At 36.8% G+C, this 22,287-nt stretch overlaps 2 protein-coding genes across 2 annotated transcripts; one reads left to right on the top strand and one right to left on the bottom strand.

Moving 5' to 3' along the window:
- Nucleotides 1-8,538: 8,538 nt before the first annotated feature.
- LOC139197662 (tapetal oleosin GRP-16-like) lies at nt 8,539-9,511 on the bottom strand. The gene is made up of 2 exons (XM_070825607.1): nt 9,450-9,511; nt 8,539-8,866 (listed from the first exon to the last, which is right to left on the bottom strand). The coding sequence occupies exons 1-2, from the start codon at nt 9,509-9,511 to the stop codon at nt 8,539-8,541; spliced, it is 390 nt and encodes a 129-aa protein (XP_070681708.1).
- Nucleotides 9,512-14,645: 5,134 nt separating this feature from the next.
- Nucleotides 14,646-21,567, top strand: LOC103438936 (ribose-phosphate pyrophosphokinase 1). Its single transcript, XM_008377477.4, has 9 exons — nt 14,646-14,962; nt 15,101-15,280; nt 16,658-16,906; nt 17,347-17,490; nt 17,878-18,045; nt 18,996-19,065; nt 20,144-20,225; nt 20,756-20,915; nt 21,240-21,567. Exons 1-9 carry the CDS (start codon nt 14,846-14,848, stop codon nt 21,276-21,278), a joined length of 1,209 nt encoding a protein of 402 aa, XP_008375699.3. The 5' UTR covers nt 14,646-14,845; the 3' UTR covers nt 21,279-21,567.
- Nucleotides 21,568-22,287: the final 720 nt, after the last annotated feature.

The raw sequence follows: 22,287 nt of genomic DNA, 5'->3' as shown, positions 1-22,287 counted from the left end.
TGGAAGCCGCCACACTTTTCCAACAATAAAAAGAATTAGATGAAGCTGAAGCTTGCAGAAAATCTATTGTAGGATAATAACGAGCTTTAAAAATACGAGCAACTAGAGAGTGAGGATATTGAATCAATCTTCACCCTTACTTAGCCAGCAATGCCATATTGAAAGCATATAAATCCTTAAATCCTAGGCCACCCTCACTTTTTGGTTTACACAATTTTTGCCACTTCACCCAATGAATTCGACGCTTACCTGCTTCTCTGCGCCACCAAAATTGAGCTACCATTTAGTTCAACTCCTCACAAAATGGCTTAAGTAACAAGAACGTCTACATCGTATACAATGGTATTGCTTCAGCTACTGTTTTTATCAATATTTCTTTACTCGCACTACTCAACATGGAGCTTAGCCTTCCATTTAGCTTATTCCAAAGACGGTCTTTAATATATGCGAAAGTCTCATTCTTCAACCGACCTACAAAAACCGATAAACCAAGGTAACAGTCATTCTTCAACCGACCCACAAAAACCTGTAAGGGTTCTAAAAGCCACATTGGTTTTGGCAAGATTCACAGCCTGTCTGGACGCCTGTTTATAAGTTCGTAGCAACTCCTTCATCTGTAAGCATTCTTGGAAAGAACTCCTAGAAAAGATAAAACTATCATCTGCAAAAAAGAGATGATGAACACTTAGGCCTCGTTTGGCATGCCGTATAAAGCATCGGATAGGATAAATAATACGGGAGCAGTTGTTTGGTGCACTATCGTACTAAATAAGCACCCGCTTAATTATCCGGTCTATCAAATTTTATACGGTTGACACCGTACTATTAAAACACCACAAAAGCTCGGGATAATTAGTCGGGGCACTATCCCCTCCATCTTCACGACCACCACACCAAACCGACTGCGTCCGTGCTGCAGATGTCCTGCTCCTGAACTTCTTCAAGCATCGGATCCACATGCTGGTAGTCTAGATCCAGATATGGATCCATTTCTACGACCTGAGTTCAAATCCAGATTCTCCATAGCCTTTAGGTTCGAGAGCAGCCTCGCCATCCTCCCTGCTCACCTCGGTCTCTCGGTCTTGGAGCTTGCTTGCAGACCTTGCAGGGGCTAGACGCAGGGTGATGAGAGTTGCAGTTGATGCAGAGGAAGACGAAGTCGAAGCGACAAAATAGAGTTGTCGTCGCCGATTTTCACAAGTAGCAAAGCTTCGACGCCAGAGTGACCGGATAGAACTCGGCCCTCTTTCTCTCGCCTTCTCTCTGCATCATCGTCCTCCCTGTCGCCATCGCCGTCCTCCACGTCGCCATCGCTCTCCTAGTCCTCGCCACCTTCCTCGTCGTCTTCTCCTTGTGGCCTTCCTTATCGCCTACTCGTCATCCTCCCTACAACTGGGTCTTGCAAAGAAACATGGTGCGGCAGAGATGATTTCAATTTGGGGTTCTTCTGCAACTGGCTGTTTGAATTCATTTGGGATTCTTCTGCAGTCGGGGAAGAAGAATAAGGGAGAGAGAGGGAGGGAGTTTGGAGGTGCCGCGGAGAGAAGCGGGGAAGAATTATTTGGGATGCTTCTGCAGTCGGGGAAGAAGAAGGAAGAGAGAATGAGGGAGTTTGATGGGTGCAGAGAGATTTGCGAAAAAAAGAAGAAGATGATTTCACTTTTTTTTTAAGTTTTATTCCTCTTATCCGCTATAATACCAATTTTAAGTTTTATTCATCTTATCCGGTATAATATCAAACACAGTATAAATAATACGGTCATTAATCCGATACTGCACCAAACGCTGGCCTAATTTGGTCAGTACTATCCGGTGGCTATTTATCCTATCCGACAGAAATAGTCAGTACAGTCCGAGCTGCCAAACGAGGCCTTAGGGCCTCATTACAAACCTTGATACCTTGAATTCAACCTTGTTCTTCCCATGAGTCAAATAAAGCCAACAGTCTCTCTGCACATAACACAAACAAAAAAGGAGACAATGGATCACCTTGACAAATGCCTCGTTTAGGTTGTACATGACCCATTGTCTCTCCATTTAGCTTGAATGAATAGGATAAAGTAGTAACACATATCATTATCCAGTGAATCCATTCCTCTACAAACCCTAACCTCCTCATCATTTGCTAAAAAAAAACTCCATTCTATATCTAATATCCAATTTCAATGCCATATCCTCCATTCCACCCATTGTTCTTTCTATGCATATAAAGAGTGATCTTTGAAGCTACCAAACAATTATCGGAGATTAATTGGCCTAGAATAAATACACTTTGAGAAGGCGATACAATATTCGGCAATATAACTTTCAACCTATTAGTGAGAACCTTAGAACAAATCTTCTAGATCTAATGTACCCATATTTTGAAGTAAAATAAAACATTTTATTTTGAAAAATAAAACTTTTTTTTTTTGAAAAATAAAATCTAATCAGATTTCACAGAATTCCAATTTGAAGAAAAAGATTAAAAATTCTTATATGATATAATCTTTGCATGATTACAGGAAGGAATTATCAATTTTCATTATTAAACTTCTTAATTAATATTGAAATTTAACATTTATATACATTTTGTCTTTACAAACACGAAAACTAAAACCCAATAAGTAGAACACATGGACTATTTTAACATTTAAGCCTAAAATAAATATGGGTCATAAGTATAAAATTTTTATAGTAGAAAAGAGCAGTAAAAAGTTCTAAAAAGAAAGCTTACTCACCTTAGGCCCACGTGGATGATGAAGGTGAAACTTACACGAGCTTAGGCCATTTCCAACCGAAAGATAGCTAGAGGGCTCGTTTTAGCCCTGTAGCCTGCCAAGAAATTAATATTTTAATGAACAATACCATGCCATATTTCCTACCATCTCCAACCAAAGGGTCAGAGGGCCATAGGCCAAACATAGCCATGTGACAAAAAGCCATCTCCAACCAAAAGGGCTAAATGGCCAAACATATTTTATTATTTTAATTGAATTAATATGGTTACTTAAATTAAACTACCTCAATCATTTTTCGAGATGGAATGTCAATAATTTCTTGTCGATAAGGAATCTCAATAATGTTACGTCTCGGAGATCGAGTGCCACATGTCTATCTGTGAGTAACTCTCCAGATTTTTTTATCGATATGTAAGCTCAATAGTTTTAAATGAAACATTTTGTTGAGTACTTTCTGTATATATGAGTGGCCTTGTTTTTTTCTTTGGAGATTAAAAGTCTTGCTAAAATTTTCAGTGTCAATTTTCTTGACATCTAATAACTTGAAAGGTCTTTCTTAAGAACAGGTAAATTAAAGGGTTTTTATTTTATTTTTATTTTTAAAGATACTCTTAACTTGAAAGGTGTTCTTTCTTTTGAGATATTAATAATTAAGAGGTGAAGTCATACTTGTAATTTAAAAGGAAAACTAATGAAAATGGCTTGAAAACTTTGAGTTTTAACGATAAGGACAAAATAAAGGGTAAAGTAAATAGTACCAAGATTGACTTTTTAGTGTAAAAATATGGTTTTTCGTTAAAGTGAACAGTACCCGAAGTTTTTTTGTTAAAGTTCCTTAATTTAAAAGGTTAAAAAACATATTTAGTATTCAATACTTCTGCAGGAGATAGAAAAAAGGGTGCAAGGCAAAATTGGGATAGAAAAAAATATTTAAATAGAAGATGGTGGGTCCAAATTAGAAAAAAGGGATAGAAAGAATGCAAAACAACAACGTTTCTTAAAAGTAAAAAAGCATGGTGCAAAAGCACAACCCTTCATCTTTATTTTGCCGGTTCTGCAACTTAAACTTTTATACTCCGGCAAATAAAACACAGCAAATGGTGGATTTTATATCTACTATGTTATCCTATTAATTCACTATAATTTATCCTATCGAGTTCTTCATAGAGCTCTGCCTAGGGTTTAAGGTGGTCATCCGAGATTCTTCACAAGCGTTTCTTCGATGTTCAGAGGGTCCCGGGACCACCCCGGTCCCTATATAGATCCACCCATGGGTATGCCCCATTCAAAGTCCTTTTTGTCCTGAAGTGGTAGCTTTATGCGCTAAATTTGCATATATCATATCTCAATTCTCCTTGCCACGAGGTGATGAAACAGATGAAGTAAAGGTAGAAGGCTGATTGGCTGGCTTGTTTTGAGATTTTTGGCCTAGTGGGGTCCACAAGCCCTTTGGCCTAGCCCTTAGTTGGAAATGGTTTTTGTGTCAAAACGGGCTTTTTTAGCCCTATGGCCCTTTAGCCGAGTTGGTTGGAGATGACCTTAGACCATCTCCAACTGAAGGGGCTAGATGGCACAAAATAGCCCGAAAACCATCTCCAACCGAGGGCTAAGCCAAAGGGCTCGTGGGCCCCATAGGGACAAAAAAGGGTCAAATGGCCAACCGGCTGGCCATCTTCAGCTAGCCCACTTTCTTTTTGGACCTTTTTTTTTTTTAATTTCTAATTTTTTCCTACACCATTTCTCACATATTTTTCACCATTCCATACTATCTTACCTCATTTTATTTCAATTCTTCACATTCTATACTATAGACATTTGGCCCTAGGTTGGAGACAGTTTTTTGTAACATGGCTAAAACGAGCCCTTTAGCCCTCAGTTGGAGATGGTAAGAAATATGGCCTTGCACTGTTCATTAAAATATTAATTTCTTAGAGAGTTAGAGAGCTAAAATGAGTCATCTGGCCCTCCTTTGGTTGTAGATGGTCTTATGGAAAAATTTTGAGGTCTAGCACCCAGACCACATGTACGAGAACTTCAAACACGAACACCACAACGTACCTCACCCTTAATTTGTCATGCTAACCCTAGCCAACTTTAGCCCACCTTCCCTCTCACATCAACCACAATCTGATTTTCCTACCCAAAAACTTCTTGAACTTACGTGAGCTTGTGGTAGGTGTAAGCATGAGGTGGCTAGTCTATTGTGATGAGTAAGCAGAGCTAGTACACTGAAGGGGAAAGGATATAGGCAAAGAATAGGATAGCAACTTATATAAAATGGGTTCATTGTCACATGGGGTCCTTAATCCAATAATACAATGACATGTGTTGAAAACTTTACACATGTCATTGTTTTATGCTAATGAGACGCCACGGTTGAAAGGGTTTGTATGGGTTAAGATTAAATTTTTTATAAATTATTTAACCGTGCATGTACATATAAGGGAAGATTATAAACATGGATGCACAAATTAAGAGCAGAAGCAACAAAACTGTTAGTGCTCAAAATTGAAAGGTCAACACAAGAATAGTACGGTTAACTCTTGGTAGTCTTGGTGTATAAAGTTAAATAATTGACAACAAAAGTGATTCACCCTTAAAAATGAGCTACGTCCACAGTGACGATCTTGTTTGGTTCCTAAGAAAATGGTGGAATTTTCAGAAGAGAAAGCAATGCGAACAGTAGAAAATGCCATAATACTTGGTCAACAAAGACGTATACAAGCTTAGGATTTAGGATGGATATTAGTTACTTACAGTGGATATTACTAAATATATTGTTAATTCTCCTTTGATTAACTGCAACAATGGGGTATATTCAAGTATTGCCTTCCATTGATTCCTTGAACACCATATTCAGAGTTGATGAAGGTGCAAATTCATATTTAGTTAAAGCACAATCTAATGTGGCAGGCTTCTGTCAACTTTGGTAACTAAAGCATTTGGTTATGCATACGTAACAACAATTGCATGCTCAATCACAACACATGCATATATTAAGAAATGCTGGCTTGATAATAAAACTCGTACTTCTCTGGGATGAGCTTATTTCCTCAATTATAAATAATATATTTTTATTATAAAAAAATTATAATCAGAACTGTTCAATTTTTTAATCTATCATCCTTATAAAAATTATTTGAATAAAAGGACAGTTCATTATTAGTATGTCACTATTGATTTATATAATACATTTGAATTACTAAATCAATGTCCATGCACTATTAGCTCGTTTAAATCTCTTCACTCCTGTAACCCTTCAAGAACCCGATAATAAGCATGTGTTGGCAAGTCAACCGATTTTGAGTCTTATGAATGAGATCTGAGCTACCCAAAACAATTGAAAGGCTTTCCATCCTTTTGCAGGCTAAGTAGAATTTTGTCGTTCCTGAACCGACAAGGGAAGCTACTGGCAATCCTTCTCCTTCCCATTACAAGTGGATAATGAGCTCAACCCCCAAAGTGGAATGCAAACATTATTCTAAACACAAATGCATTTGCATAATTTTAAAAATTTAGTATGCACATATCTCACTTTTTATGAATGTCTTCAACGTATAAATTTCATAATCGGAACGTCCATTTTCTTAATCTCAGTTTGAATGACTTGGGAATTGGTTTCCTGACTCATGGGCAAATAGAGGTGAAAGTGAAACCCTCCACCCCTCTTGGAAATAGGTATGAAAAATTCACCCAAAATCTGACTAAATCCTAATCTGACTCATCAACTTAAAAAAAAAAAAAAAGTTTGCTTGCGTGGGATGCTTGCCAAAGGGTGTAATTTGTTATTTACGATTCTTGAGTTTCCCCTAAAATAACATTCAGGCTAAAATCAAATTTTCTATTTAATAAATAACTATAGTCATTTAGTACTATGGTTTAATGGTTGGATTCCTTTTCACTTGTAAGTAAGTGGTCTTAAGTTGGATTCTCCTTAAACACAAATTTGAACCATATTATTGCTAGCTCATTGCAAGGCCAAACCCACCCTCATCTCCCTTCATGTAAATAATATTGTTTGTTAAAAAAAATATAAGTAAATAAATTAAATTAAATTAAATTGACTACAATTTTTTTAATACACACGATATTAATTGCAGTATGAGAAGGAATGAGTTGGCTAAGCCTGACTATAGGCTAGCCATAATAAAGTATACATATGTTGCACATGCATCTCGGATACGAAACTCCCCCTATATTATATAACAGATTTAAATATTTTCCCCTCCCCTTACCAAAAATAATTGTTTTAAAAAGTATATTTTAAAAATAGAAGGGGGAGATGAAATATATGTTAATGTGAGTCATAATTGTAAATATTTTAGGAGTCCTATTTTAAGAAGGATTAGGATTTGTAATCTTTTATATTTAGTTTATGTATCTTTGTAATTATATTATATTCTAGAGAATGAATAGGTAACAAAGTATATTATATTCCTTGCAGGATAAGAAATATGCACCTATATACTGTAAATTCTAGAGAATGAATAAGGTAACGAAGTATTTATCGTATTTCTTCTTGGCATCAAGAGCTTGATTTTGTTCAAAATTCTAAATAATAAATTGTGTACAAGTGTTGTGTTTTTGCAATTGTGCATCGTGTATAATTGTTGTGTATCAGCCATATCTCTTTGTTTCATGAGTTGAGCAATTTTTGTTGGGCCGTGTATTGGTGTCGCAGTCGGTGTTGCTTCCTATGTTGTGTGTGTCTCTGCAGTGGATGCAAGCTTGTCCCGTTAATAATTTTTATCAGCACCTGGACTCTATTAATCAGGGATAATGCTGGGAGACTCTTAGACAAATTTTGCAAATGAAATGATGTGTTCACCAGTAAAAAGGAATGAACACGTTTATCAGTACTTAAGCAATAACCAATCATCAATTTACATGTCATTTAATTTACAAAATTTTATCTCAATAATGCTATTCTTACTATATTTTTGTATCACAATTGTATACCACCTTAGATGACATCTGATGTGGATAACCACATCATCTAAATTAATTAGCATTTAATTTCAAAATGTTAATCAATAATTAATAAAAAGATTGTTAATTAAATGATGATTGTGGTATATAAGGACTCTCATTCTTCCACCTAAGATTATTTAAGTGTTTTAATTAATAAAAAGATTGAAATTAAATGATGTAGCTTGTCCAACTCATCTACCACCTAAGATGGTAAAGAAATGTAGTATAAAATTGTAGTAAGAATAACATTACTCATTTTATTTATAAATTTAGTTTATCTAGCATTACATTAATCATACTTCATCACTTTTTTGGTTCAAGGTTGGCTGGCTTCGTTGCCTGGGATTTGGGATTTTTTTAAAGGGTTTTGATCACAAATGACCCTTGAAATTGACCCGACCATCAAAATAGTCTCTGAAAATGAAAATCAATCAATGTAGTCTCTGAAAATGAATGTCGCAAATCAATCTAGCCATTTCATTATAATTCCGTCAAAAAATTTGTTAAGTGATGACATGACACATAATTGAACCCTACAAGTCTAATTAAATATGCCACGTAGATTAAAACAATATTTTATATTTTGTATAGTTAAAAACTTAAAAAATAAATAAATAAAAAAAGAAGACGAACGTATCTTCTTCTCCTCCCAACTGAAGACAATCACACCTGCACTACACCCAAACCCTCCTCACGATTTTAATTGCCAATACATCAACAACTTTGAAAAGTTTGGTGATGGAATTGATATAACAATAAGCCAAAAAATTAGCTACTGCTTCTCCACCCCCGTCATCACCTCCTCCAGCATAGCCACCACCTTCTCCACCAGCTGCCTCTCCTTCGGCTATGTCAGAACCCCACCAGATGCTTCCCCACCACCTCCATCAGAAAGTTCCCCCTCCCAAATCTTCCCCAACACCTCCAGCAGATGCCTCACCTCACCTCCACCTAAATCCACAGAGTCCCCACCTCCTCCAGCTGATGTTCCGCCCCCTTTGTCCGATTCTCCACTAGCACCACAAGGTGAAGCACCAGAAAAATCTCCTTCATCCCCCACCGTCACACCTCCATCTGGTTCCAAATCTGCTCCTCCACCAGCTAATAACTCACCCCCTGCACCCACGATGCAATCACCACCTCCTTCGGTCCTTTCACCCCCTGGTACTCCGCTCCTTTAACTTCCCCATTAATTGAGAAATTAATACAATAAGAAAGGATTTGGGTGTGGTTGTGTTCGGGTGGGAGGAGAAGAAGATTGACTCATCTTCCCTTTTTTTTTTCCTTTTTAAAAGTTTTTAATTATACAAAAGATAACATTGTTTTTAATTATTTAAATATTTTTAATTCATGTGGCAATATTTAATTAGACTTGTGAGACCCAGTTATGCGCTATATCATCACATACCGGAAATTTTGACGGAAACGTAACGGAATGACTAAATTGATTTGCAACATTCATTTTCAAGGACTACATTGATTGATTTTCAATTTCAATGATCATCTTGATAAGATGTGTCAATTTCAAGGATTATTTGTGATAAACCCTTTTTTAAATGAGGTGGAGATTGTCCTAATCTTCCTAATCAAGATTGGGAAATCAAATGTATTATATTCGTATTTATTGTCTTGCTGTATATGTAGTTGTATATATAGTTTATGTTATAAACCGTATGCCTTCTCAAGTCTTAAATTATCGAACACCTGATCAAGAGCTTGCTCAACATGTTCTAATGGTTTCTACAAATACTTTTTCACCTTGAATCTTTGGTTGTGTGGTCTGTGTTCATATTCAGAAAGCCCATCGCAGCTTGATCCATGTTCACTTCGCAATATCTTTATTGGATTTTCCCCACATTTGTCATGCCCCGAACCTGAGGTCGATAGAAAAACTTGAACCCAACGTGAGTTAAAAGAAGAGGATCAAAACAATCTTAATGAAAAACTAGTAACAGACCTTAAATAAGTTTAAGAACCCAATGGATCTAGAGGTAGAGGTATTCCCATGTCTGATTTTAGCCGATTTGGTGCATCAAGTCGACCTTACTATTTTCCCTTTTTTTTTCTAAGATCGGAGGTGGAAGCGAAGCTGCTCAGATTTGATAGACAATGCCTTTTGATGATGAGATATGTCTACTTTGTTTTTTCGATTGCATCTTTGTTACTCTTACATTTTTGCTACTCCGAGAGACTTGCTGCTCAATAAATAAAAGGAAATAGAAACAAGCTGGAAAATAAATTCCTTTTATTAAAATAATTCATTATTCTTAAACAAATCTAGAATTTTTTACAACTTACAATAAATAGATGAATAAACATTATATTCTCACATCTAATTCGATCTCATCCTACCTACCCTATTGAATGTCTAGTTCGTAAACCTGCATAACAATAGAAGGATGAGCTTCAACAGCTCAGTAGGGACATAACCTTATCACAGTAAATTGACAATATTAAATTAAGTGTCATGAAATCATATAGCCAAATATCAAATCATAAATGATAACAATGCATGTATGCAATCCAACCTCTTTAGCTACATCCCTTAATTTATATAATAAAACACGCAGACTTGCATGTCTCATACCATGCATTTTACCACTGCAATGGTGGTTCAAATGTTCTATTATAGAAACTAACCTCTATACGATATCAAAAGTTCATAAACCCCTTTTGCTAGTCATCTTATCTAATTCATTGATTTCCAGCCCAGATCACCCACATTGACAATTATCCCACCGATATCGTATTCGAATGTGCACACGTGGCTCGCCTGGAACTGGTTTCACAATGAGTAGATTCAACTACACAAAAGATCACTTCCAACTACCCTCATTTCCCGAATTCCAATCTCAACACTAAAGTTCCAACCACATCTCACAACATGAGTGATGCACAAATAAAGTCATTTCATCTTTCATATATATCACAATATATTCTCAACGAATAGCATTCTACCAATAATTCCATAACCAATAACAAGTAAACACTTAATTGAAACAATTAGTCAATTAATATCCAATCATTAATCAACCAAAAAGATCAAGAATATTATAACTGTAGACATCGAAATTTCGGTAAATAAATGTTGACCGATAAATTAAAGTTTCGATACTCATGTATTACATAAATTCTACACGTAGCGTATGTCTAAACAAAAAATCAAAATAAGTTGGAAAAGTCATCAAATAGGACACGTGTCAACGCCTAGCAGAAATGACTTATTTCATCTAGCATATTATATTCAAAATTAGGCCTTGGAAAATTCTATAAATAGAAGTCATTTCATTCATTTTTAGGAGGAACTAAAATCATTAGGCAAAATTCTTGAAGCTCTGAAGCTGTGAAACTCCGAAGCTCTCAAGCATCCAGGTTCCCGAAGAATCAAGAAAGCTCTCTTCGTTCTTCGTTCTTCGTTCTTCGTTCTTCGTTCATCGTTCTTCCAAGATCAAGCCCCGACGGCCCTTGGATCAACAATCCACCAATTCAAGATCAAGCCCCAAAGGCCCTTGAAGAACTTCCACCAATTCAAGATCAAGCCCCGACAGCCCTTGAAGAAAGCACCATCGTTCATCATCTGTTCATCCTAAGATCAAGCCCCAACGGCCTTTTGGATCAACAAACGTCGACAAATCCATACATCCAACCGTTCTTCAAGATCAAGCCCAAAAGCCCTTGAAGATCCGTTCATCACTGTTCTTCAAGATCAAGCCCAAAAGCCCTTGAAGATCTGTTCATCACCATTATTCAAGATCAAGCCTCAACGGCCCTTGAAGAAACACTCATCCTCAAGATCAAGCCTCAACGGCTCCTTGAAGATCCGCTCAAATCCACCTTTAAAGATCAAGCCCACGGCCCCTTGAAGAAACTTCTAACAATTCATCCAAGATTAAGCCTCGACGGCCCTTGGATCAACGAAACATCCATAAATCAATACCTTACGGAGATCGAATCAGAGGATCAAAGTTAAAAGAGATTGTAACCCAAAATCATCAAATACAAATATTATTTTGTGCACGTTGTTCTTGTCTCTTTCGTTTCAGGAAATTTTCGTGTTCACAATAACACTACACAAAATTTAATAAAATCAATTTCTGTAAAGGTCTGCCTTAATTATTTCCCTTACCTGAATTCCAAGGCTAGCAATAATGTAGGTTAGCTCCATATACCAATGTCACACCTTGTGAGAATTTCATTTTGATTTTTTGCCTTCAGTTCAGAGCTTTGCAAGCTACAAATGAACCACATATGTAATCATGTTTGATTCATGATTCAAACCCCATCTCCTTTTCGATAAACTGCTTATTCCTTTCTCATCCCTACCTTCTTTCTCTCTGCATGCCTTTCTCTATCCCTTTCTTTGTTTCTTAAGATACTAAGGTCTAAAAAAGAATCAAATGCCGGTACAGGTGCATGCAGCTCCCTATTTATACTAGGAGAAGGCAGCAGCTTCCTAGTGTGCTGAATAAGCACTTAAAGAACCTTGCTCGCAACACCTCAACCATCCTCATCCATATTTTTCTTTTGCCATCTAAAAATTCTACACTTCCAGCTTGAAAGAGTGCTTAGTAAGCACTACTAATGGTTGCCTTAGAAAGTTGACACAACCATCAGCACTCCTGCCTGCTGGTCACTCTAGCAGCTGTACGTGGCAAGTCAGCCACACCTTGGCTGCCACATGGCTCTCATTCATTGGTCCACATGAAAATTAACTTAAAAATTCATCCGATCTCCATAAAATAATCAAACAAATGCTACGAACTCGTAATGGGAGCCACAATCTATTCATAAATAATCTAAACATATTTTTCCAAATATTTCTCTTATTAGATAATAAATTCTTGGGATCTCACAACATTATAAAGGAAGTGGCATCGATCTGCTTTTCGCATAAAATTGAACAGATTTCCCCAACCTTGTCGCCAACCTTCATTGTCAAATAATCTTATCGCATAATATTAAACAAATCTTCATCTCCCCAACCTTCCGCTGTGAGCTGCAATTGTCCCCCAAGCTTGAGCCATAGAAAAGCAAGCACCCTCGACGACTTGGCCATAACGACGGTGCCGGAGAAGAAGAAGGCAGAGCCTGGGGACTGGATGTCAGGGTTTAGCAAGCGAAGGCTCAGATTGGATGTCGGCTCATTTCTTTTTAGTCCTGGTTAATACCAAGCGAAAGCTTGAGACTAAATAACAAGGTTGAACGAAGTGCAAAGGGACTATTAGTCGAGGCGAATCCCATTTATTCTTGTCCAAGAACAACTAAATGTAGGATTATAATCCTAGTTAAGCCCAGTCTCTGTTGAAAAGGTGTAATAAACGCACCCTCACTCTAATAAAAGGGATTATGCAACTAAGGCCAAATTAATCATTTAAGAAAAGTTTTCTCAAGTTTTTATTTAGGATAAAAGACTGTTTACTACCCTCATGTTTTGTGGTTTTCAACATTTAGTAGATCATGTTTTTTTCGTCTCAGATTCATACCTAAAGTGTAAATTTTGGGACAATCTCAGACATCCGTTAGTCAAACTGTTAAGTCTCCCGTTAACTGTGACGTGGCGCACTGACTGGGCGCCACGTGTCATCCACGTTTTTTTTTCTTTTCTTTTTCCTTCTTCTTCTTCTTCTTCCTCAGGCCGCAACTTTTTTTTTCTTCCTCCTTCTCCTTCTTCCTTCCTCCTTCTTCCTTCCCCTTCTTCCTTCTCCTTCTTCTTCCTTCTTCCTTCGAAATCTGGGGAAGTTTGTTTTTTTTTTTTTTTTTTCTTTCTTCTTCTTCCTCCTTCTTCCCTCCCCTTCTTCCTTCTTCTTCCTTCTCTTCCTCCGAAATCTGGGGAAGTTTGTTTGTTTTTTTTTCCTTTCTTTCTTCTTCTTCCTCCTTCTTCCTTCTTCTTCTTCTTCTTCTTCTTCTTCTTCTTCTTCTTCTTCTTCTTCTTCTTCTTCTTCTTCTTCTTCTTCTTCTTCTTCTTCTTCTTCTTCTTCTTCTTCCTCCGACTGCAACTTTTTTTTTCTTCCTCCTTCTTCTCCTTCTTCCTTCCCCTTCTTCCTCCTCCTTCCTTCTTCTTCTTCTTCCTCAAAAAAAAAAAAAAAAAAGAAAAAAAAACTTTCATCTTCCCCTAGATTCGGAGGAAGAAGAAGAAGAACGAAGAAGGGGAAGGAAGAAGGAGGAAGGAAGAAGGAGAAGAAGGAGGAAGAAAAAAAAAACTGAATCTGGGCAGATTTGGAGGAAGAAGAAGAAGAAGAAGAAGAAGGAAGAAGAAGAAGAAGAAAGAAGAAAAAAAAAAGAAAAAACTGAATCTGGGTAGATTCGGAGGAAGAAGAAGAAGAAGAAGAAGAAGAAGGAAGAAGGAGGAAAGAGAAGGAAGAAGAAGAAGAAGAGGAAGAAGGAGGAAAGAAAAGGAAGAAGAAGAAAAAAAAAAAAAAAAAAAAAGCTTCCCCAGATTCTGAGGAAGAAGAAGGAGAATGAGAAGGAAGAAGAAGGAAGAAGGGGAAGAAAGGGAAGGAAGGAGGAAGGAAGGAAGAAGGAGAAGGAGGAAGAAAAAAAAAAGAAAAAAAAGAAAGTTGCAGTTGGAGGAAGAAGAAGAAGAAGAAGGAAGAAGAAAAGAAAAAAAAGAAAAAAAAAACGTGGATGACATATGGCGCCCAGTCAGTGCGCCACGTCACAGTTAACGGAAAACTTAACAGTTTGACTAACGGATGTATGAGACTGTCCCAAAATTTACACTTTAGGTATGAATCTGAGACGAAAAAAACATGATGTACTAAATGTTGAAAATCACAAAACATGAGGGTAGTAAACAATCTTTTACCCTTTTATTTATTATTTTGTTGGAGTCTGACTCTGAAATTTCGCAAAAAGTCTTAGGGATGTGCTATTTACATATTTTTTTATTAGTTTTTATTTTTTAACTTTTTTTAAATTATTTGGTTAAAAATTAAAAAAATGTGTGGGAAGTATACAATGGCCAACTAAATTAACTAATAGTGTTTCTCCCTTACATTCCCCGAACCCCATCCCGCTACCAACAGCAGCTGAGAAACAACCAACAAACCTCCCACGCTACCCCCACTCTTTCCCATGGCGACCAACTCTCTAAAACCCTAACCCTAACCTCTCTCTCTCTCTCTCTCACTGATTGCTAACTCCAACTCCAAGAAATGGCGTCGCTGCTTCACACAGCGTCCCGGTCCTCTCTCGCTTCTCGCGACTCTCTACGCCATCGCACTTACCTCCCCAACTACTCTCGCTCTCAAATCCCCATCCTGAATTCCGTGGTAAGCCGCCGCAACCTTTTCGTTTTCTTGGTTCAAGAAATGCTTTAATTCTTGAATATTATCTCTAATTGGTTTCAATTCGAGCGATATTTTGATAATATGATTTGAAATTTGTTGGTTCTGAATGATGTATTGCAGAGGTGTGGTGTGGGAGAGCCTCTCAAGTATGCAAATGGAAAGCCGTGCGTTCCACTCCTCAGGAGTGAAGATTTGGTGCCGACTTTTTCGGACACGAAAACACATTTGGTGAATGAAATTAGCAAGAATGATACCAGGCTCAGGATCTTTTCCGGCACTGCGAACCCTGCGCTGTCTCAGGTTTAGCTTTATACAAATTTTAACATTTAAGTTTGTCTATGTTTGTTTTATTGAATGGTAATTTTATTATTCAAGGTCGACTTATTGAGTTTTAACAATTCATTTAGTGTTTTATGGATTGATCTGATGTAGATGCTTAGATACGAAAAGTTTCGTGTGCAATTGTTTGATTTTTATATGTAGCGGAAATGAGAATGTTAATATTTATGGGACGAGTTACTAGTAACAGCTTGAGGACACCTGCTCAGGATAAGATAGGGGAAAGTAGATACCAAAAGTATCGTTGAGTTTTGAACGTTATGGTTCTGCTGTAGTGTAGGAAGGACTGGGTAGAAGAGTTGTGAATCAGGGTTCACTTCTTCTTTTTCATTGTTCACGTTTGTTGTGTTTCATTGATAATTTACAGTTGGAAACTGTCAGATTTACTTGTGAAAATATGAGTATAAAAAAACCCAAGGAAATTATGCATAGGATTCATCCCTTGAAAAAAGAAAAAGAAAATGGTGATTTTGCAAAGGATTGCAATAAAAAAATGTGCAGGAAAACTGTCAGATTTCTATGTACTACTAGTTGACTTTATTTGGTTTTTCCTGAAAGTATACAAGGAAACTGTTGCAAGGAGGTTATTGTGTTGGTGTAGTTTTCTGCTTTATATGTTTAGTTGTCAGTGCGTTATGGTTGATAGTTATAATGACAAAGCTAGTGGGAAGAAGGTTTCATGAAAACAATCTAGATTCATGAAAATAATCTAAATTCATGAAAGCAAGCTAGTGTTTATTAGTTAGCATGTCAAGATTTGTACGTACAAATGCTGTAGGTTATGGATTTTTTTTTTCGTTACAGGAATGCATAGTACCATCAACTTCCAATATATTTCAAAATACACCATTCTTCCTCGTTTAAATAATGATTTGAGTTTCCTCTGTTTCTATAGCTCATGGTGATAGTCATTTGCATTACCCATCTTTTGGCGTTCATATGTTTGGAAAATGCATCCTTGTCTAGGAAATATAAATTTGAAGAAAAAAAAAATCTTCAATCACAAAAGTTCTCTGGGAAATATACTGTTGGTAGATTTTAGAAAAACAATCTCTCGAGAGAATGTTTTCTTGATTATGCCATTTGACTTAACGCAAGGAAGGGAAATTGTTTTTTTCTTTCCTTGTCTCTTAAGAAAACATTTCCTGACACACAAGCTGAAAAAATGCTCATATGTCCCAGGAAGTTGACCATTCAAACAAACATCAGAAAGTTTTTCTAATTAAGAAAAATTCTACTTGGAACAATATTCCCCAAAGCAAACGTAGCCATAATGTATTGTAAACTTGTTAACCATTTAGCACTATGGTCTGACCAAATTTTTTTTTTATTTGATAGGAAATTGCTTGCTGCATGGGCCTGGAACTTGGAAGGATTAAGATCAAACGCTTTGCTGATGGAGAGATATATGTTCAGTTGCAAGAGAGTGTAAGGGGGTGTGATGTATATCTTGTGCAACCCACATGTCCTCCTGCAAATGAAAATCTTATGGAGCTTCTTGTCATGATTGATGCTTGTCGGAGGGCTTCAGCCAAGAATATCACTGCTGTGATTCCATATTTTGGCTATGCCAGGGCTGATAGAAAGGTAACTTCATATTATCAGTAAGGACAGCTTTTCGTCTTTGGTAAATTTGTACTTTCAGCATCAAAATATAGCTTAATGGTAATAGCTTATTCCTATTGTCCTAGTACAAAAATTCAATGAAGTATCTTGATGGAGAGTTATTATGAATATGCAAGTTAGATTCGTTAACTTGGAATTTAAGGTTCCTTAAGAAAGTTCAGGTCATTAACATTCAAATTGGATTCAAATATCATTTTTGCTTGAATTATTTCCACAGATAGGTTGAGCTACACTATAGAATTATGAATAAGAAGAAGTTTAGAATACTGAGTTGATAACATATATGCAAATGCATTCTGTAGTAAATTCCACAATGCCATAATTTTAGTTGAAATTGGTATGCAAACCAATTTTAAGTTCAAATTTGTTTTAATTATTATCTTAAATTGTTTTTGTTCCAGACTCAAGGGCGTGAATCTATTGCAGCCAAACTTGTTGCAAATTTGATTACAGAAGCAGGTGCAAATCGTGTTCTTGCATGTGATCTTCATTCTGGGCAGTCTATGGGATATTTTGATATTCCTGTGGATCATGTATATGGTCAGGTAATACCTGTAATACTATGCTCTCTTTTGTCTCATAATTCATGGACTAAGGGGTGTTGGACTCTTACAATGTTACTTGGCCACCTGAATTAAAATCAAGTTGAAGTGACATAATATTTGTTAAATTGGCTGAAAGAGGTATTCCCTTGAATATATTTGTATCTGGACATCTTTTAAGGAAACAATTCTACAATGGTTTTGATAAAATTCATTATGCTTGATTTAAGCTGTTTAAAGTATATATGCTTATTTACGAGTTGTCCTAGGTTCTTCCCTCGACTCCTGAGAGGCATATAATTCTAAATACTGTTGATCATGAAGTTCGAATTGTTGGACATCTCCTATGTGGTTCACCTTCTTTATGACCTTATTTTTATGTCCTAACAGCCTGTGATACTTGATTATCTCGCCAGCAAGACTATATACTCTGATGATTTGGTAGTGGTCTCACCCGATGTTGGGGGTGTTGCTAGAGCTCGTGCTTTCGCGAAAAAATTATCTGATGCTCCTTTAGCCATTGTTGATAAAAGACGTCACGGGCACAATGTGGCGGAGGTACGATCTATTCAGATGGGATTGACAACTATCCGATTTACCTCCTATGTTTGTGTTGTTCTTTCATTACAAGGAAAACTAATGAAAAGGGTTTGAAAACTTTAAGTTTTAACGATAAGGACAAAATAAAGGGTAAGGTGAATAGTAGCAGGATTGACTTTTTAGTGTAAAAATATGGTTTTTTGTTAAGGTGAACAGTACCAGAAGCTTTTCGTTAAAGTTCCCTTCATTATATTTGAAGTAACACATGAAATTGTTGGAAAGGTAAATTGTTGTGAAACCTGAATGTTTTCACAATCACATTAACCGGTTCAGACTCTGATGAACCAAGTTAATTTCAGGATGTTACATTTTCAAAAACAATCTGAAAAAGCTGTTACATAACTCTAAATTAAGTTACTTAAAACATCCGTTAATGCACAACCTCCACCTCCTGCAAATTACAACACATAATCTAGGAAGTCCGAATCAATGGTACAACACATAATTTTTGAAATCATTTAAAAACTACCCCTCCATTCTTTGACATCATTTGTAGTGTCAGCCTATTTTATCTGGGATATTATTCTTTGACATAACTTCAGATATCTTATTGTTGTTCTAACTGCTGTTTAGCTCTGAATCCTGACATAGCGCCAGTGTTGCTACTTTACTTTGAGAATATGATGACTTGATTGCATTTCTGTCATCTTTATTCTTTACCAGGACATTAAACTCCATTCACCTGAGCTATTACCACTTTTCTCACCCCTTGTGCTTACACACTGAAAATTATTGTTGAATGTGCCACTGTTCTGACAAAGCTTTCTTTCTTTTCTTCTTCTGTCTCTCTTCTCTCACTTTAATCTATGTCACAAGAAAAGGACAGTCATTCACATATGCATAAGTTTTATTTTTTGGGTTGCCACTGGAAACGTATCTTGCAACTCATTTGTGCATCTCTTTTACAGGTGATGAATTTGATAGGTGATGTCAAGGGAAAAGTAGCAGTTATGGTGGATGACATGATTGACACAGCTGGTTAGTTTGTACATGCTCTAATCTGTTTACAAAATCGATCACAAGGAGTACCAAGAATGATATTACATAATATAGAACATTAAGATAAGGATGACGAGCCTAGTTTGTGATGGTAAAGCTATTCTCTGGAGAAATCATAATCACCAAAAGAGGATCTTGCGTATGATGCAAACGTTATGGAAAATAGAAATCATCATTAGCATAGTTAAATTAGAAATAAGGGGGGGGGGGTAACAGGGGCTGAAAAGAACTATATATCTCTCTTATAAAAAGAAAAAAGTATATTTCAACCAACAGAAATTATAATAATAGTTTTTTTCTGTGGATCGCAACGCCTATCTTTTAACCCTAGGAAGTATTGCATTGTACTAGTTTAGATTTCATCTTCATAAGTATAACTTTTAAGGACATCTAACTGTAGATCATGATTGAAACAATTTTCCATTTTGACAGAGAATTTATGTGCACAACATTTTAATTGTGTCTTGTAGGTTTGGATAAGTGGGTTATTCCTCGTTTGATAGTCTTTTATGTGGGTTTAACTTGAAAGTTCGTGCATAAGCCTATACACGGGATATCTGACAGTCTGGAAATCATCAAATCTTAGAAAGATGCCAAGGGAAGTTATCCCTGTAGCGGCCCCTCAATTTTGACTGTATGTTCATTTCACGCTTGAGTGGGCCACATGCTGAGACCAGTATGAAATGCGCCTGCAGTCAGCATGGGATAGTTGGTTCTTAGCACTGTTCCAAATGCAGTTATCGATTTACAATTTTGTACTTTTAAAGTCATTAGTGCAGGAGCTCTTGGTTGTGCATAAATAAATACACAAAAATCCTTCTCGGTTATACAAAAGTCTTGTTTCACGAAACCAAAAGTTTGTTAACACAACTTGTCCTTTTAAATTTTAACCATATTAGCTACAAATTCCACAAACAGTATTGACTCAGTGTCCTGGTTTTGAATTGATTGGTGTTATCATAATAGTTCCCTCTGTTATCAACTAGTCTTTGCAGTTATATCCTTGGTTGTTGCTCTTGTAAAAAAAAAGTATCATTGTTTTGCTATTGGGTTGTAGGGACCATTACAAAAGGTGCTGCTTTACTACACCAAGAGGGTGCCAGGGAAGTCTATGCATGTTGTACGCATGCGGTTTTTAGGTATGTGGAATTTCTGTGCATGAATCTCCGCTTTCACTCTTACAATATGACATACGGAGAGCGTTTTGAAGCAAAGGCTATGATCTTAATAATATCCACGGGAACCAACTACCATTTTTCTTTTATAATCGTATTCGGTACATATTGGCTTGACTTGGACAGAGTGTGTCTTTAGCATAAAAGGCATGGCTTGCCCTAGGCAACCCGGTGATCTCAGGAAAACCCTCTGTGGAAACATAGGTGGTGTGAGTGTTTATCTTGCAATCCTCAGAACACACGTTAGTGGGAGTTTAATGCACTCGGCCATGTACATCTGTCCAAACATGCATTGTGATTAGGTGAAAGTATCAAATAGAATATCCACAATGTCACTTCTAGTTGATTGACTTTTGAAGGAATGAGTTTTAGGGCCCCCTTTTTTTTTGTTCATACTCCCCTGCATGGTGACTATTGTTATTTCTATGAGCCATTAGTCACTGTATACAGTAGCATGCTAGAGTATTTACTTTTATCTGTTGTCTTTTTTTCAGCCCTCCTGCTATAGAGAGGCTGTCGAGCGGTTTGTTTCAAGAGGTGATCATAACAAATACCATTCCAGTGTCGGAGCAGAATTATTTTCCCCAGCTAACTGTCTTGTCAGTAGCGAATCTTCTGGGCGAGACCATATGGCGTGTTCATGATGACTGCTCTGTGAGTAGCATATACCAATAAAATTTGGTTAATACGAATATGAAAGAAATTAGTTCATTCTCCCTCCCCTGTCACATAAACAAACCCAATTGATTTGTTTGTTCATATGTACATGGCGATTAGCCTTTATAGAAAACCTTAATGGAATTAGTGGGCAAAGGCGAAAAATGTCAAGCATCTCTGCTTCATGTTTTAAACCATTTGTTTCTAGCTCTATACTTCCCTTTAGGTCTTTTATTAATCAAATGTTTACATAGTTTTTACCATTTAAGTGGGGAAAGCAGTGCTGGATCACTGAAAGTTATCGTTTTGAATTTTTCTCAGGGTGGCTATGAACCCTATTCCACCTTGGGCATTGATTGATCGAATTCATGGCGGTGTGCCCTCCCAGCTTCTGTTACTGTCGTATAGCTAGCCACCTCGTCGGAAACAGGATTGTCAATAGAAAAATAAAGGTTTTCTAGAGAGAGACGCCTGCTTCAGAGATTGTTGTTTCGGAACTTTATACGACCGAAGGTTGATGATTTTGTGATAGATAATCAGCATTGTTGTTGTTGTTGTATGATATCACTGTTTGACCCTGTAAGTTGCCATTTTGTTGGGTAATCAGTCATATTCCGCTTACCTTACATATAATATACTCGAGTTTCTGCATTCGATCTTCCCTCGTGTTAATAAGCACCCCAGATTCACCATTGAGAAACCGAGAAACCTCAATTTGTAACCTCTCTGGCGACCTCGCCGTATATGTCGAACAACACATAACTGCAGTTTTCATCGCCGTCAGTCTCATGCGACAGCGAAATCGACGGATGGAAGAGGGACTTGGGATGAGAATGGTTAGACGAAGGGGAGAAGTTGGACGGATGATGGGTGGAGAAGCCGCCATGGTAGTCATGGCATGAAAGCTTCGCAGACTTAAAGCGATTTGTTTACATGTTTAAAAAGAGACTTGGGTGTTTGGTTACAAAGATGCAAATTGTCAAGAGAAATTCACGGTGACATGTTTCTTGAAAGGGATAAATTATATTTTAATTCCTCAAGTTTGGGATCAATTGAAATTATTATTAAGGGAGGGGGAGGGGGAGGGTTCTAAACTATTACAATACTTAGACGATGGGGGAGTTTCGAACTCGAGACACATGAGTGAAAATCCAACATCCTATTCCCTAGGATTGGACCGTATGCAATTTTTTTAAAACATCAATCTCATACATTTACTTACTTTTTCATTCATTTCATACATCTATTAAAAAATATGTTAAGTTAACCGTTAAGTGATGACATATCAATAATGAATTTCACTTTTGTACTGAGATGGCTGCAGGGCTGGCCCTAAGCACAGGGGCCCTATGCAAAACTTAAACGGAAG

Source organism: Malus domestica, chromosome 07 (assembly GCF_042453785.1).
Source record: "Malus domestica chromosome 07, GDT2T_hap1".
Taxonomy (NCBI): Eukaryota; Viridiplantae; Streptophyta; class Magnoliopsida; order Rosales; family Rosaceae; genus Malus; species Malus domestica.
Note: the sequence above shows the minus strand (reverse complement) of the source record. Positions and strands in the feature narration are given on the sequence as shown.